Source organism: Xylocopa sonorina, chromosome 16 (assembly GCF_050948175.1).
Source record: "Xylocopa sonorina isolate GNS202 chromosome 16, iyXylSono1_principal, whole genome shotgun sequence".
NCBI classification, from domain to species: domain Eukaryota; kingdom Metazoa; phylum Arthropoda; class Insecta; order Hymenoptera; family Apidae; genus Xylocopa; species Xylocopa sonorina.
Window position 1 is genome coordinate 2,131,677 of NC_135208.1, and position 17,711 is coordinate 2,149,387.

Consider the following 17,711-nt stretch of genomic DNA (forward strand, 5'->3'; position numbering starts at 1 on the left):
TTAAACTAGGAATTATAAAAATTTTATTATTTTGGTATAACAAAGTAGTAACTTATTGGAGTATTCCATGCGAACGAAAGGTCAAAGAGTGAAAAGCCAGAACCGGAGTAACATTTTGTGGACAGTAGATCCTTTCTCGAAGCTCTGAAAACTCTCGCAGACAAAAATTAACATTGAATCTCCTCGAAAGCGAAGTATGTGCTTCGTTCCAGCGAATCGTAGAACTTTCTTCTCCGCTGCTTCGTGCTTTTCTCTTCTCTGGCCTTTCGAGCGACTGATAATGCGTCCAATTCGAACCAGCACGAATACCAGTTCCAAGGGAATCAAAGAAGGCTGTACGAAAGTAACACGACTCTGTCTAAGAAAAGAAATAGAGTGTTTATACAAATTTAACTACTATGTACACTACACGTAGGCACAGAATGCGTTACACAAGTATCAATTCTACAGAAAGTGGTACCGTATCTCTTAATTACTGCAACAATGACACAACTTGAGGATCGCTGGGCTTTCTTCTCAATTGTTTCGGCTGTTTCAGAGTTCATGGCACTGAGAAATACTTCTGTCGCTTGTACGCAGAATATTTTATATACCAGTTTGGCTGCTCTCGATCTGCGTAACTTTATTTCATTCCGTACGATGGAACTGAGGCGATCTCAGACTGCGAATTATGTCATTGTTGCAACTGAAGTTCTCTATTTTTCTCTATCGGTGGTTAATTATAAATAAAAGTAACTGAACAGTGGTATAAACGTGGTATAATTGTCTTTCGTATTGTTGTAAGTAAATTTACAGAAAAAAGCCACGGTAGCTTGTTTCTCTTGTACTAATAAATATATATATGTATGTATATATATATATAGATCTGCAGAAAATAATAAATATTTTGTGTATAATAATTAATCGAGAGACAGATGAACACGTGAGTCATTTGCTGCAAGTTTGACGAGTGTTTTCTTTACTCTAAGGATAGGTAGACGTGCTGCAGGCTTCCCGTGCCAGCATTCCTTCATTAATTTCCCCAAACCGGCCAACGTCTGCAAAAGATTTTGTATTAATTAGTTGCTAATATTGTTATTGAGAGAAGTTTTTTTTTTATTGAGATTTTGGTGATTAGAAAAATGCCAAAATTAACTTATAAAGAAATTAATGTCTGCAAAAAATTTATAATTAATTAGCTGCTAATATTGTTTTGGAAAAAGTTTCTTTTTTATTGTTTCTTATTTATTTTATATTTAATAATTTATAAATAAGTTATTGCCTGCAAAATATTTATGATTATTTAGCAGTTAACGTTGCTACTGGAAGAAGTATTTTTTTAATTAATAGTTTGCAGAATAATAAATGCCAGCAATAATTAATAAATAAGTTATTGTCTGCAAAATATTGATGATTATTTAGATGTTAATATTGATATTGGAAAAAGTATTTTTTTTTTTTTTAATTAAGATTTTGCTGAATAGAAAAATACTAGCAATAATTTATAAAGAAATTAATGTCTGCAAAATATTTATGATTATTTAGATGTTAATATTGTTATTGGAGGACGTTTTTTTTTCTTCTAAATCAACATTTTGGTGGATAGAAAATGGCAGTGGTGATTTATAAAGAAATTAAGTAGCTGTGGGTGTAGATGATAAGAGTTGAAATGTGATTGAGTTGATTATGTTTTCATTGTAAAGATGTAAGATTAATTTTGAGAAGCTTTGTAAGTTTTAAGATTTCGTTGTGAGCTTACAAGCTTAATCATAAACTTATAAGCTTTCATCATAAACTTGTAAGCTCAATTGTGAACTTATAAACTTTCATCGTAAACTTATAAGCTTAATTGGAATGAACTTTACAAGCTTTCATCGTAAATATGCTAATTGCAATTATATGCTTAATTGTAATAATCTTTGTAAGCTTCAAGATTTCGTTGTGAGCTTACAAGCTTAATCGTAAACTTATAAGCTTTCATCATAAACTTGTAAGCTCAATTGTGAACTTATAAACTTTCATCGTAAACTTATAAGCTTAATTGGAATGAACTTTACAAGCTTTCATCGTAAATATGCTAATTGCAATTATATGCTTAATTGTAATAATCTTTGTAAGCTTTAAGATTTCGTTGTGAACTTATAAGCTTAATTGTAGACTTATAAGCTTAATTCCAAACTTATAAGCTCAATCGTAAACTTATAAGTTTACTCGTAATAATCTTTATAAGCTTTAAGCTTTCATTGTATACTTATAAATATATAAGCAACGAAGCAAATTCATATATATATATTCCTCTAGAAAAATGATTTAAGTAATTAATAGATGAAGTATTAAACTCATAAGCTTAACGTTAATAATCTTTATAAGCTTTCATTGTAAACTTGTAAGCTTAATTGTAATAAGATTGCTTGTAAGATTAATTGTAATAAGCTTTCAGTGTAAACTTGTAAGCTTAATTGTAAACTTAGAAGATTAATTGTAATAAGCTGTATAAGCTTCCATTGTAAACTTATAAGCTTACTCGTAATAATTTTTACAAGCTTCTTTTTACAAGCAATGAGGCAAATTAATATATATATTTTGCTAGAGAAATGATTGAAATAATTAATAGATAAAGTATTTACTGGGTCAGAATGCCATCTATTTGGTAGAGGTGGTCTATGTTGATCCAAACACACTAATTTCCTCATTTCCTCGATAGAAGGATCTTGGCTGTTGGGAAGCCACTCCGAATACGGTGCTAAATACTCTAAGGCAACGCCATTACTTATACATCTTCTACAAACTTCCCACAGTATCAGTCCTAAACTGTAGATGTCTGCTCGTCTGAAGTTCTCCAAGCATTCGGTGTTTATCCTAAAAACAATTTTCTAATTGTAATATTTATGCAATTAAGATCATCAAAATTACAGTCTGAAGTTTTCTAAGCATTCAGCATTTATCTTAAAAATATTAAAAATTAAGTTTCTTTAGTTAAAATTATTATATATGCAATTATATAAAATCTGAAGCGCTCTGAGCACTCAGCATTTATCCCAAAAACATTTAGAACTAAGTTTCTCCAGTTGAAATCATTAAATACGTAATTTTTGCAAAGTCTGAAGTTCTCTGAGCATTCAGCGTTTATCCTAGAAATTTTTAAAACTATGTTTCTCTAGTTGAAATTATTAAATTTGCAATTATATAAAATTTGAAGTTCTCTGAGCACTCAGCATTTATCCCAAAAGTATTAAAAATTAAGTTTCACTAGTTAAAATTGCTAAATATGCAATAATGCAAAGTCTGAAGTGCTCTGAGCACTCAGCATTTATCGTAAAAATATTTATAACTAAGTTTCTCTAGTTGAAATTATTAAAAATGCAATTATACAAAGTCTGAAGTGCTCTGAGCAGTCAGTGTTTATTCTAGAAATTTTTAAAACTCAATTTCTCTAGTTAAAATTGCTAAATATGCAATTATGCAAAGTCTGAAATGCTCTGAGCACTTAGTGTTTATCTTAAAAATATTAAATACTAAGTTTCTCTAGTTGAAATTATTAAATTTGCAATTATATAAAATTTGAAGTTCTCTGAGCACTCAGCATTTATCCTAGAAGTATTAAAAATTAAGTTTCTCTAGTTAAAATTGCTGAATATACAATAATGCAAAGTCTGAAGTGCTCTGAGCACTCAGCATTTATCGTAAAAATATTTATAACTAAGTTTCTCTAGTTGAAATTATTAAAAATGCAATTATGCAAAGTCTGAAGTGCTCTGAGCAGTCAGCGTTTATTCTAGAAATTTTTAAAACTCAATTTCTCTAGTTAAAATTGCTAAATATGCAATTATGCAAAGTCTGAAGTGCTCTGAGCATTCAATGTTTGTCCTAGAAATATTTAAAACTAAGTTTCTCTAGTTGAAATTATTATTTAATTTATAGGATTGCTAGAATTAAGTTCATCAAAGTTAAAGTCTGCGCAACAGTAATTTCTATATGTTTTTGTTGTATAATTGCCAAGTAATAATTATATATAGCATGATATATTAAATGTATGTAGTATAATATACTAAAAACTGTATGTGGATGATCGTAACAGAAAGATATAAGCGTTTGGATGTAGCTACTATTTTTTAAAATTATTATTTATGAATTAAGTAATCATTGGAACCAGAGAAGTTTTGGGCAGAGAGAGTAAAAAGTAGTTTCTGTATCTCAGTGTAATAGAAAGATATAAGCATTTGGGTATAGCTATTATTTTTTCTTTGACTTTGATGAACTTAATCTTAGCAATCGTACAAATTAAGTAATAATTGCTATTGTAGAAATTTGAATTTATTTCCAGGATAAACGCTGAATGCTCAAAGCCCTTCAGATTTTATATAATTGTATATTTAATAATTTTAACTAGAGAAACTTAGTTTTTAATATTTTTAAGATAAACATTGAATGCTCAGAGCACTTCAGATTTTATATAATTGCATTCTAAATAATTTCAACTAGAGAAACTTAGTTTTTAATATTTTTAAGATAAACATTGAATGCTCAGAGCACTTCAGATTTTATATAATTGCATTCTAAATAATTTCAACTAGAGAAACTTAGTTTTTAATATTTTTAAGATAAACATTGAATGCTCAAAGCACTTCAGATTTTATATAATTGCATTCTAAATAATTTCAACTAGAGAAACTTAGTTTTTAATATTTTTAAGATAAACACTGAGTGCTCAGAGCATTTCAGACTTTGCATTATTGCATATTTAGCTATTTTAACTAGAGAAACTTAATTTTTAATATTTTTAATATAAATGCTGAGCGCTCAGAGCACTTCAGATTTTATATAATTGTATATCTAATAATTTTAACTAGAGAAACTTAGTTTTTAATATTTTTAAGATAAACATTGAATGCTCAGAGCACTTCAGATTTTATATAATTGCATTCTAAATAATTTCAACTAGAGAAACTTAGTTTTTAATATTTTTAAGATAAACATTGAATGCTCAGAGCACTTCAGATTTTATATAATTGCATTCTAAATAATTTCAACTAGAGAAACTTAGTTTTTAATATTTTTAAGATAAACACTGAGTGCTCAGAGCATTTCAGACTTTGCATTATTGCATATTTAGCTATTTTAACTAGAGAAACTTAATTTTTAATATTTTTAATATAAATGCTGAGCGCTCAGAGCACTTCAGATTTTATATAATTGTATATCTAATAATTTTAACTAAAGAAACTTAGTTTTAAATATTTCTAGGATAAACATTGAATGCTCAGAGCACTTCAGATTTTATATAATTGCATTCTAAATAATTTCAACTAGAAAAACTTAGTTTTTAATATTTTTAAGATAAACACTGAGTGCTCAGAGCATTTCAGACTTTACATTATTGCATATTTAGCTATTTTAACTAGAGAAACTTAATTTTTAATATTTTTAATATAAATGCTGAGCGCTCAGAGCACTTCAGATTTTACATAATTGCATATTTAATAATTTTAACTAGAGAAATTGAGTTTTAAAAATTTCTAGGATAAACACTGACTGCTCGGAGCACTTCAGACTTTAATTCGTTGAAGTTGAACGGTAGCAATCCTACAAATTAAGCAATAATTACTGTAGAAACTGTAAAACTTTGACTCATCAGTGCAACGTACAAAAGCAAAAGTCCCAAAAATAACTACGTACGTTTGTTCAAGAATTTCTGGACTCATGTACCGCTTGGTACCCAGTTTCAGATCAACTCTATCCCCACTTAAGCGATCTTGCGTGATGGCCAAAGCGAAATCAGCAATCACGCAGGTGCCATTGGTCTTAACAAGAATATTCTTCGACTTCAAGTTACGATGGGCCATGGCTGGCTTCCCTCGAGTCCCATGAATCTCTGTGTGCAGGTACAACAGCCCATTCACAATGCTCAGGCAGATGTTCAGGGTCTGATGATGCATCAAAGAGTGTGGCGTTCGATTCAGATAGTCGAACAGCGAACCGACTGGATGGTAATGCGTCACCAGCCAGAGCTGAGTGCAGCTGGCTCTGCTCGTCATGTCGCTGCCAACGTATCCAAGGATGTTGTCGTGTCTTGATGGCAACAACTGCGAATAGACTTCTGTCTCTCGAGCCCAGGCTGACTCGTCTCTAGAGAAGTATATCTTAACAGCAACATTTTCACCGTGCCATATCCCTCTCCAGACCTCACCACCGAATCCACCGTTACCACCACTGCCAAGACACTCCACCAGCGCCACTTGCTTGGCCAGCGTTCTTTGTACTAGTAATGGCAGACCAGAGCCTGAGCCACTGGTCAAGCTTCTTCCGTCCAAGTATTCCTGTTTCGAGAGACTAAGTTTAGAGGATTGCGTAGAATAAGAAAGTTGTGAGTTTGATTGCGAGAATGTTTGCAAGCTTACGTTGGGAATTTATAAGTTTAATCGTAATAATGTTTACAAGATTCCATCGTAAACTTATAAGCTTACTTGTAATAGACTCCATGAAGCTTTTATTGTAAACTTGCAAGCTGAATTGTAATAATCCTTATAAGCTTACTTGTAATAAACTTTGCAAGTTTTTATTGTAAACTTGTAAGCTTAATTGTAATAAGCTTCACAAGTTTCCATTATAAACTCATAAGCTTAGTTGTAATAATTTTTACAAGCTTCCATCGTAAACTTATAAGCTTACTTTTAATAGACTCTATGAAGCTTTTATTGTAAACTTGCAAGCTGAATTGTAATAATCCTTATAAGCTTACTTGTAATAAACTTTGCAAGTTTTTATTGTAAACTTGTAAGCTTAATTGTAATAAGCTTCACAAGTTTCCATTATAAACTCATAAGCTTAATTGTAATAATTTTTACAAGCTTCCATCGTAAACTTATAAGCTTACTTTTAATAGACTCTATGAAGCTTTTATTGTAAACTTGCAAGCTGAATTGTAATAATCCTTATAAGCTTACTTGTAATAAACTTTGCAAGTTTTTATTGTAAACTTGTAAGCTTAATTGTAATAATCTTTATAAGCTTTGAGCTTTCATTGTAAACTTATAAATGTATAAGCAATGAAGAGAAGCAATTAATTTAATTAAATTTACATTGTGAACTTATAAGCTTACTCGTACTAATCTTTATAAGCTTTCATTGAAATTTTATAAGCTTTCATAGTAAACTTATAAGCTTACTTGTAATAAATTTTACAAAGTTTTCCTTGTAAACTTATAAGCTTAATTATATCAACCTTTATAAGTTTCCATCATAAACTTATAAGGCTACTTGTAATAGACTTTATAAAGCTTTCATTGTGAACTTGCAAGCTGAATTGTAATAATTTTTGTAAGTTTACTCGTTATAAATTTTATAAGCTTTCATCGTAAACTTGTAACTATATAAGCAATGAGGAAAAGCAATTAACTTAATTAAATTTTCATTGTGAACTTAGAAGCTTACTGTTAATAATCTTTATAAGCTATCGTTGTAAACTTATAAGCTTTCACTGCAAACTTATAAACTTCCATTGTAAACTTATAAGCGTATTCGTAATAAACTTGATGAAGCTTTCATTGCAAACTTATAAGCTTTCATTATAAATTTGTAAGCTTAATTGTAATAAGATTGTATTCATGTAAAAAGCTTTTATAAGCTCTCATCGTTGCTTTAAACTTATAAGCTTAATTATAATAATCATTATAAGCTTCCATCGTATACTTATAAGCTTCCTCGTAATAAACTTTAGAAAGTTTTTCTTATAAACTTGTAAGCTTAATTGTAATAATCTTTATAAGCTCCCATTGTGAACATGCAAATGTATAAGCACCGAAGAAAAGTGATTCACTTAATTAAAGTTTCATCAAAAACTTATAACATTAGTCGTAAACTTATAAGGTTTTGTCATAAACTTTATAAGCTTACTCGTAATAAACTCTATAAGCTTTCATCGCAAACTTATAAATATATAAGCAACAAAGCAATTTAGTATATGTATTTTTCAAGAATAATTATTTAAGTAATTAATAGATAAAGTATTAAACTTCTAAGCTTAACTATAATCTTTATAAGCTTTCATCGTAAACTTCTAAGTTTGCTTCTAATAAGCTTTTCTAAGCTTTAAGCTTTCATTGCAAACTTATAAATGTATAAGTAACAAAAAAAAGCAATTAATTTAATTAAATTTTCATCGCGATCTTATAAAGCTTACTCGTAATAATCTTTGCAAGCTTTCATCGTAAACTTATAAGCTTACTTTTAATATTCTTTATAAGCTTTGATCGTATAAATGTATAACTAACAAAGAAAAGCAATTAATTTAACTAAATTTTCATTGTGAACTTAATAAAATATATATTCTGTTCGATTGGTTTAGTTATCAGTTGTAGAACGATTCGCTTGATCATATTTGTATTTGCGATTGAAGCGTATTTATAATTATACAAGTATTGCAATGTTTTCTATCTAATTGAGTACAATCATTACTGAAATATTTCGTTCTTAAGCGAATAGAAAATACAAAAATAGAGAAATAAATGAACAGAGATGCAAATTATAATTATCTAGCATTGTAGAATCATATTTTTGATTTTAGTGAATGTAATTGCAACCGTTCCCTCTTTCATGCATTTTTGTTAGCGTAAATTTCATTCTTAAGCGAATAGAAAATACAAAAATAGAGAAATAAATGAACAGAGATGCAAATTATAATTATCTAGCATTGTAGAATCATATTTTTGATATTAGTGAAATTAATTGCAACCGTTGCCTCTTTCATGCATTTTTGTTAGCGCAAATGTTCTACAACTGCTAACTTAATTAGTTAACGTGCAGATAAAAATTAAATATATATCAGTTTTCTTTTATTCTGTATATCTTTATGTTAAAACGATATTGAAAATGCTTCGATGCTCTCAAATATTTTTTTATAATTACTATACGACTTATAATTCTATCAGTTATCATTTCTTCTAACGCGCAGGCAATACGTTAAAGAATAAAATATATTTAGACTAAGAAACATTGCAAAATGTGCTTCGTAATGTTATTAAAATGTTGAAGTAAAAAGCATTGAAATTTCTTGATAAATGTGTCTCGATTCAGCTGACAAAAATATTTTAATCAAAGGCGAATACAAATGTTGCAATCTAACGCTGATATTTTTCCACAAACATTCTGCGATCGCCTGTACAGAAATCGTATTGCATTATTGAAAAGACTGAGCGCAATCGATGGTAAAAAAAAAGAGAAACTTGCTGTTACAGCATCGCATTTGTTCTACGCTTGAAATCTCATGCGACTCGGCCAGATATTTTACCTTCAATGTGCTATCGCCAGCTGCGGTCGCCTTCAACTCATGAGAATGATAAGTGGCGGTGGACGTTGGCGATGAAAATGAGAAATGTAGAATAGACGGTTCCATTTCAGAATCTATAACAAGTTTATTACGCCTTGCAGCCAATGTCCTTTTTCTACGAGTCCTACATACCAGTAAATAAAACGTCACTATTAGAGCAATAACACTGAATCCAAGCACAGAACCCACGATTGCCAACGTCAATTTAATAGCAAAATCCTGGTCGATATCTGCGAAGCATCGTTTATCGTTACTGCAAATAATTGTACAGTTAAAAGGGCGAAGCGAAACAAAATTTGTCGTACCTGCTGTAAAGTCATGCAGTATAGGAAATGGCCCGTCGTTGCAGAAATCAGTTTGGCAACATTCGACGTAATATTGTACACCGCTCAATCCGTTGACGTGCCTCTTTCTGTTGCCGTACGCGTGCACGACACGCTGCGGCAGCTGCTTATTGCATATTAACAACATTTGGTCTATCGACGAGGTGCATCCTCTACTTACGCTCTCTATACCGTCCGATTGTCTTACCCTAGATTTCCAACACTGTCGCCAAGAAATTGATATTACTGGTCGGATAACGTTCAACCGATCGGTGTTTGTAGTTAAATGATAGAAGAAGCATTACAGTAACCGCGTTATAGCAGATTTGAGAGTACAAGCAATCTGGTCCCTCGCAAATGTGGCATTTAAAGCGTCCCGTCGAGCTGCCGTTGAAGGCCACGATGTCCACCGATTTCGGCGACTCTTCGTTCTCGAGGGGGACATCGTTCTCCAGTAAACCGAGCTTCTTGTCTTCCCCTGAAAACCGCTTCTGTTAGTCGTTTAAATACAATTCGAGGCTTAACGTAGCATCGTTTACATCGAACGCATACGTTCTCACGTGTAATTATTTACAAATGCGTACGGTATTGCGTTGCGTTCTTGTTACGGAGTCGAACGGAGGGAAAAGGAATTCGACAGTGGGAATAACAACGTACAAAGCTTGGTAATTGGTATTTTGGTCCCAATTTCAGTGTCGGGTAGAAACATTGAGAGCACAAAAAGGTAAACAGGTTAAGGACGAGATTTCTTTGATTGGAATGAGTTGTGAGCTTAGCTGAGAGATTTGTTGCCCACCTGGACACGGCTCGAACGTCAACGATAATATAAAATATGCGATAAACATAAAATCCGCCATTGTCATGCACGTCAAAACATCGGTGGGCGACGATCAACTGGACAGTTTCCAACAGATTCTCTGTTCGCGTGCGTTCCCCTGTAACGAGATTAAACGTTAGCTTTGCTCCCGCGACAGTCGTTGGTGGGTAATAATTAACGTACATGCATGTAATCAACATTGAATTGGCGGTATTTTATTTTCGTGTTAAAAAAAGGTAAACGCATCGGCGCAGATGTCACTAACATCGTTTCGTCCCGTTCGCATGATGCCACTGATCTATAAGAGGGCGACCCGCTGGTGACGCGACCGCGCGCGCGACACCTCGCACGGATTAGTCGCTACTACGGCCATAGACAAACTGGTAGCTTCGTAGCGCAGCGTACGTCAGTGGCGCGGGTGCGCATGCGCGAGATAACGCTGTATTTGTAGAGTCATTTGCGCATGCGCATGTAAAAAGCCGCGCGCTTTATAAGTCCAACGACATGGTGTTTGGTTGTTGTGCGCATGCGCGAGATAACGCTGTATTTATAGAGTCATTTGCGCATGCGCATGTAAAAAGCCGCGCGCTTTATAAGTACAACGACATGGTGTTTGGTTGTTGCGCGCAGGCGCAAAATAAAACTGTTTCATAGCGTCGTCCGCGCATGCGCGAAATAAAACTGTTTTGTAGCGTCATTTGCGCATGCGCATACAAGAAAATTCGCGCTTTATAAGTATAGTGATACGGTATTTGGCTGTTGCACGCATGCGCGGGATAAGACTGTCTCTCAGCGTCATTTGCGCATGCGCATATAAAAAGTTCGCGCTTTATAATTATAGCGACATGTGTTTAGTTGTTGCGCGCATGCGTAAGATAACATTGTCTCGTAGCGTCGCTCGCGCATGCGTAAGATAACATTGTCTCGTAGCGTCGTTCGCGCATGCGCATATAAAAAGTAGCGCGCTTTATAAGTACAGTGTTATGGTGTTTGATTATTATGCGCATGCGCGAGATACACTATCTCATAACATCGTTCGCGCATGCGCATATAAAAAGTAGCGCGCTTTATAAGTACAGTGTTATGGTGTTTGATTATTATGCGCATGCGCGAGATACACTATCTCATAACATCGTTCGCGCATGCGCATATAAAAAGTAGCGCGCTTTATAAGTACAGTGATATGGTGTTTGATTATTATGCGCATGCGCGAGGTACGACTATCTCATAACATCATTCGCGCATGCGCATATAAAAAGTAGCGCGCTTTATAAGTACAGTAATATGGTGTTTGATTGTTATGCGCATGCGCGAGATACACTAGCTCATAACATCGTTCGCGCATGCGTGGAATAAAGCTGTCTAATAGCGTCGTTCGCGCATGCGCATATAAGAAATTGCACATTTTATAATTATAGCGACAAATTGTGTTTGATTGTGGGCGCATGCGCAGTATGTGGCTGTCTAATAACGTCGTTCGCGCATGCGCATATAAAAAGCAGCGCGCTTTATAAATACAGCAACATGTGTTTAGTTGTTGCGCGCATGCGTAAAATAACATTGTCTCGCAGCATCATTTGCGCATGCGCATATAAAAAGTAGCGCGCTTTATAAGTACAGTGATATGGTGTTTGATTATTATGCGCATGCGCGAGATACGACTATCTCATAACATCGTTCGCGCATGCGTGGAATGAAGCTGTCTCACAGCGTCGTTCGCGCATGCGCATATGAAAAGCTGCGCAGAAGAGAGAATACTGTCGCTCACGCAGTAGCGATCCTGACGTTTTAGTGGAAGGTTGTTTATTCTGTGCAGCGCTCTAATTAATTTTAATTACAGTTAATAAATAAGTTCCTCGACAAAAATATTATATTCTCGTTATTGTAATTTACTTATAAAGCAAATTTGAGTTCTTAGTTGTAACTTTTTTGTAAAACTTGTTTCGAATTGTAATGTTTCGTCGTTCTCTAACCTCAATTTCATAATTCTTCGCAGGAGTCACTTAATGGCTGAGAAACGCTGCTTTATACTCTTCAGAAACTGATAATTAATGTTTAAGATATAATCACACATCTCTCATCGTTTGCTTTCAATGCGATGTTCCAAAATGTAAAAAATTTGTTGTTAAGTTGTAAACATTAATTATCAACTGAGAGGAGACGAGAATGTACTCGTTTGGGATTTAAAACAAGTACTGCGGTCGATTTAGCGAAATGTAAGAATCTACGTCGTTTGTTTCTATTCCAGCATGCGCAAGACTCTATTTACATCTTGTTTATTCATTCTTATTGCTACGTTAAATTAAAATAAAGAATAACCTTTTATTACCCTCCGTTCAAATCTTACCAAAGAAAATAGTCTATTTACATACATAAACGTTACATTTTCTACATTTAAGAAAGTATAAATTAGCATAGAAAACATAATATTCTCGATAGCCTATTACGAACTTGTTGTATATTTCTATTTGCCAATGATACTCTTACGAAAGTGATAAATTTTGTTACTTAATAAATAGCATTCTCGTAGATCGTATCTTTCGATATAAAATGTAACGATACGCCAGTTCTCGCAAGAAACTTTGTAATTTAAGAGATTAAGGCACTCGTTCTCTTACGCGACGATCTAAGAGAATCCGTTTCTCATAAGCTAAATAGAATTTTTCATAATAAATTTTGAGATGTACAGAATAATTTAAGTAGAGCTCATAATATGATTCGCGCAGCTTTCGGTGTTTAAAACGTATGATTATGTTTCTTCTTTGATGCTGATTTGGTATCTCAATATTATGTATTCAGCGATCGATGTCAGCTTTTGAATATTGCAATTTAACTCGTGCAAGTGTCTCTTAAAAACTTTGCAAATAGCGCTGAGATGGTCCTCGCCCTCCTCTTCCGAGTCGATTTCAGTTACAATGTCCGATTCCGAGTCGCAGGATGTGCAGGTGCTCTGCACGCTCTGCATCGAAGTGCTGCTCCAAGTTCTGGTGTATTTGAGCTGCGGTTCAGACATGCTGGTCTTCATCGGTTTATTCGAATGGTTCGTCTGACGCGAGCACATCAAGTCCACTTTCATTTGACTAATGATTTTGTACAAATGGTAGAGATCGGTGTTGGTCAACGACGTTATAATAATCGAATCGCCATTGTCCTCCAAACCGAGGCTGTTCTTTAAGTCGTCCGTGCTTAAATCTACCAGCCTGCTGGGGAACAGGATCGTGCTTTCCATCCTCTGCACAGTCTCGACGAACTGTTCCATAGTGTAGAAAATAGAGGCATTGTTGAATCTGAGCTCGTCGTGCTTGCTTAACATTTCCATGGTCCTAAAATAAAAGCGATTGAAGTACGCGGCTATTAAATATATAACTGCTCTGAACCGATATTGTATTATTAAGCCATTAAATATTAATGTAGTACTTATGCAAGCGAAACGATGAATTCAAAGGCAAACGATGAGCAATGATTTGCGCATTTGTGTAGCGAAGTATAAAAAAGTTGATCAACGAAACATAAACGTATAGTATTTATCTGCTGTAAATCGCTAATTACATTGTGCAATGATCGTTACGTACCTTTTGCATAACATTTTCTGAAACGCTATCGATTTAGAGGAGGATACTTAAACGAGTAGATTGAAAAGATTGGTAATGGTGCATTCGGCATGCGCAAACAGACTAATGGATTTATAGACGTTACCATCTTGACAGTGACGGAGTAAGTTTTAATGCATTCGTCGAGTGTGACGGTTAATGAAGTAGAGGCCGTTGGGTCATAATAAATGAGTGAATAATAAGTGGATATTCAAATACACTTCCGTCAGAAATTATTTCTCTTATGTTCGCACGTTACTTAAAACAGGATAAGTTGGCTTTTAAACTATGACGAGCTGTACTTCTTTTATCTGTAATGTATACGATAGCTCAATGAATATTTAACGACGAGTTCTTTTTGTGAAAGAGTTGAAAGTACGAAAAAGTTTACGCTTGGAATACTTTGTTTGGATATGAAAATCGAGGGGAGTCGTGCGTCGATACCTGTTAAATTAAACGATTCCAATGTATTCTCTTTATTATATTGCTTATTAACGTTTCGTTTTGTCCCAGCGTACAGTTTCGATCGTCATTCCTCGGTGAGGTTTAAAATATTCATTCACTCATGACGCTGATAACAAGTTGCACTAATAGTAAGCGATTATGCAACGGGGAATGTAGAAAGATCGACGTTCATTGACTAGAGACTAAGCGGGAGAAAGGTGGGGGTAGAAGTAGTGGGAAAAGGATGGAGGGAATGGGAATGATACAGTGAGAGAGAGAGACAGAGAGATAGAGATAGAAGTTAAGAGTGAGAGAGAGATAGACATTGAAAGAGAGAGTGAGAGAGAGATAGATGTTGAGAGTAAGAGTGAGAGAGAAAGATAGATATTGAGAGTACGAGTGGGAGAGAGAGATAGAAATTGAGAGTGAGAGATAGATAGAAGTTAAGAGTGAGAAAGAGAGAGTGAGAGAGACAGAGAGAAAGATACAAATTAAGAGTGAGAGAGAGATAGATATTCAGAGTAAGAGTGAGAGAGAGAGAGATAGAAATTAAGAGTGAGAGAGAGAGAAAGATAGAAATTAAGAGTGAGAGAGAGATAGATATTCAGAGTAAGAGTGAGAGAGAGAGAGAGAGAGAGAGATAGAAATTGAGAGTGAGAGAGAGATAGAAGTTCAGAGTGAGAAAGAGATAGAAATTGAAAGAGAGAGAGATAGATATTGAGAGTAAGAGTGAGAGAGAGATAGAAATTGAAAAAGAGAGTGAGAGAGAGATAGAAATTGAAAAGGGAGTGAGAGAGAGAGAGAGAGAGAAAGATAGAAATTGAGAGTAAGAGAGAGGGAGAGACACAGAAATTGAGAGTGAAACAGAAAGAGAGAGTTGACGAGAGAGAGAGAGAGAGAGAGAAAGAGAGAGAGTTAACGAGAGAGAGAGAGAGAGAGAGTTGAGAGAGAGAGAGAGAGAGAGAGAGAGAGAGTTGACGAGAGAGAGAGAGAGAGAGAGAGAGAGTTGACGAGAGAGAGAGAGAGAGAGAGAGAGAGAGTTGACGAGAGAGAGAGAGAGAGAGAGTTGACGAGAGAGAGAGAGAGAGAGAGAGAGAGAGAGAGAGAGAGTTGACGAGAGAGAGAGAGAGAGAGAGAGAGAGAGAGAGAGAGAGAGAGTTGACGAGAGAGAGAGAGAGAGAGAGAGAGAGAGAGAGAGAGTTGACGAGAGAGAGAGAGAGAGAGAGAGAGAGAGAGAGAGAGAGAGAGTTGACGAGAGAGAGAGAGAGAGAGAGAGAGTTGACGAGAGAGAAAGAGAGAGAGAGAGAGAGTTGAGAGAGAGAGAGTTGAGAGAGAGAGAGAGAGAGAGAGAGTTGACGAGAAAGAGAGAGAGAGTTGACGAGAGAGAGTTGACGAGAAAGAGAGAGAGAGTTGACGAGAGAGAGTTGACGAGAAAGAGAGAGAGAAATTAAGAGAGAGAGAGTTGACGAGAGAGAGAGAGAAATTAAGAGAGAGAGAGAGTTGACGAGAGAGAGAAAGAGAAATTAAGAGAGAGAGAGTTGATACAGAGAGAAATAGAAAGAGAGAATGAGAGTTTACGTAAAGAGAGGATGAGAGTTAATATAGAGAGAAAAAAAGAGAGAGAGTAACTATGAGAGTTGATGTAGAGAGAGAATGAAAATTTACGTAAAGAGAGAATGAGAATTAATATAGAGAGAAAAAGAGAGAGAGAGAGAGAGAAATTATGAAAGTTGATGTAAAGAGAGAATGAGAGTTGATATACAGAGAAAAAGAGAGAAATTGCGAGTGTGAGAGTTGATGTAAAAAGAGAAAGAGAGCGAAAGAAAAATCTAACGCAAAGACAGGAAGAAAGAAAAAAATAGTGTTAACTTAGTACAGAAATTTTTCAAATGACCAATTAACATAAAACATATTCCTGACAAAATAAGACGCCTTAACTTTCGAAGCTTAAAACCATCATAATTACATACATAGTACTTCATACCATATATGCAACACATATTACATTCGCACTATGCTTAAAAATGCGTATATAACAAAAAAAAAGAAATAAAAATACAAAGAAAACGAACATAATTGAATAATACAATTATCGCGCGCCAGGTTTCGTATGCGCGCATGCGCGTAGACTACTACTGCGAATGGCGCAACTCTCTATGTGCGCATGCGCGTAGACTGAACTGCGATTGGCGCAACTCTTTATGTGCGCATGCGCGCAGTAGTACGCAGACCTCGTTGCTGTGATTACAAAGTGACAATTCTGTGCAAACATTTTTCTATCTTTTTAATAAACTGATGACATGAACAAATTATCACTGACATTAAACTTAAATATAAAGACAGAATTAAAGGAATAACCACTTATTCTTATTAATATGTGTGAAAATAGGTGATACTGCAGTTTCACACTGATCGAGTGCCTCTTTTTTGCAGTAAAAGTTTCTCAACGTGGAATGCAGTTTTTGGCAGTTTTGGGAATCGTGGACAGAAGATTAATACAAAATTACTGGTAATTTAGAATAATTCGTATTGTTGAATGAAAGATGAATTAACGAGAGAACATAACCAAACATATCATTGTTATTTCTGTTTCTGTTGATGTTTATTATTCGTACTGCGACAAATGTCACGTGTTTGGTTATATTTTATAAAATAGATGTAGATTCAATTATTTGTAACATTAACGTGATAATATATTTAAATCTAGTTGCACTTGAAATTAACGAAGAGGTATAATCTAATTATTCGTGACTATAGAGAGTGAACGCAGTAAGTTTATCATTTCTCATTGAATAGAAATTATATTGCAGTTTTAATGTATCACAATTTGTCTATTGTTTATTATTCGTTCTCTTCTGACGCATTACATATATTAATATTGTTTACTTTCTGTTACATAGTTTAACACGTTCACGTCTTATCGCGTTACGCAATATCGTTGCGAATTTGAACACGCTTATCGCGAAATCATAACAGTTCGAGGCTTCCAACGCTCTACGTGCGAAATTGGAACAGTTCTGACATAGTGTTTTTTCGAGCGCACGTTTCTCGCATCAAGTGTGAAGGTAGGTAAAATGATCTTTCCTTCTACAGAGGCGGTTAGAATATTTTTTGAATTTTTGCCCATATAAATAACAGATAAAATGGATCTGGAGGAAAGTGGTTCGTCTTCGAGCTCTTCAGACGAGGCATGCGACGATAACGAATCATTAGACAATGAACTGAACGACCAT

At 34.3% G+C, this 17,711-nt stretch overlaps 3 protein-coding genes across 3 annotated transcripts in view; all 3 read right to left on the reverse strand.

The window, feature by feature from the left end:
* C1galta (Glycoprotein-N-acetylgalactosamine 3-beta-galactosyltransferase 1) overlaps positions 1–17,711 on the reverse strand; it is a 326,221-nt gene that overhangs the window by 54,693 nt on the left and 253,817 nt on the right. The window lies entirely within an intron of this gene.
* Positions 813–10,789, reverse strand: Sax (type I BMP receptor saxophone). The gene is made up of 8 exons (XM_076907407.1): positions 10,628–10,789; positions 10,424–10,562; positions 9,933–10,105; positions 9,610–9,850; positions 9,266–9,534; positions 5,656–6,296; positions 2,607–2,838; positions 813–1,037 (listed from the first exon to the last, which is right to left on the reverse strand). The coding sequence occupies exons 2-8, from the start codon at positions 10,488–10,490 to the stop codon at positions 900–902; spliced, it is 1,761 nt and encodes a 586-aa protein (XP_076763522.1). The 5' UTR covers positions 10,491–10,562; positions 10,628–10,789; the 3' UTR covers positions 813–899.
* Positions 13,055–14,143, reverse strand: LOC143431016 (uncharacterized). The gene is made up of 2 exons (XM_076907501.1): positions 14,064–14,143; positions 13,055–13,860 (listed from the first exon to the last, which is right to left on the reverse strand). Exons 1-2 carry the CDS (start codon positions 14,141–14,143, stop codon positions 13,194–13,196), a joined length of 747 nt encoding a protein of 248 aa, XP_076763616.1. The 3' UTR covers positions 13,055–13,193.

Coding starts and splice junctions, on each gene's coding strand:
- LOC143431016 (XM_076907501.1), bottom strand. CDS start 14,143: ATGGTAACGTCTATAAATCCATTAGTCTGTTTGCGCATGCCGAATGCA. Junction 13,861..14,063: donor TTTTCAATCTACTCGTTTAA/GTATCCTCCTCT, acceptor CGCTTGCATAAG/TACTACATTAATATTTAATG.
- Sax (XM_076907407.1), bottom strand. CDS start 10,490: ATGACAATGGCGGATTTTATGTTTATCGCATATTTTATATTATCGTTG. Junction 10,106..10,423: donor GACGTTCGAGCCGTGTCCAG/GTGGGCAACAAA, acceptor AGCGGTTTTCAG/GGGAAGACAAGAAGCTCGGT. Junction 1,038..2,606: donor ATAGATGGCATTCTGACCCA/GTAAATACTTTA, acceptor AATCTTTTGCAG/ACGTTGGCCGGTTTGGGGAA.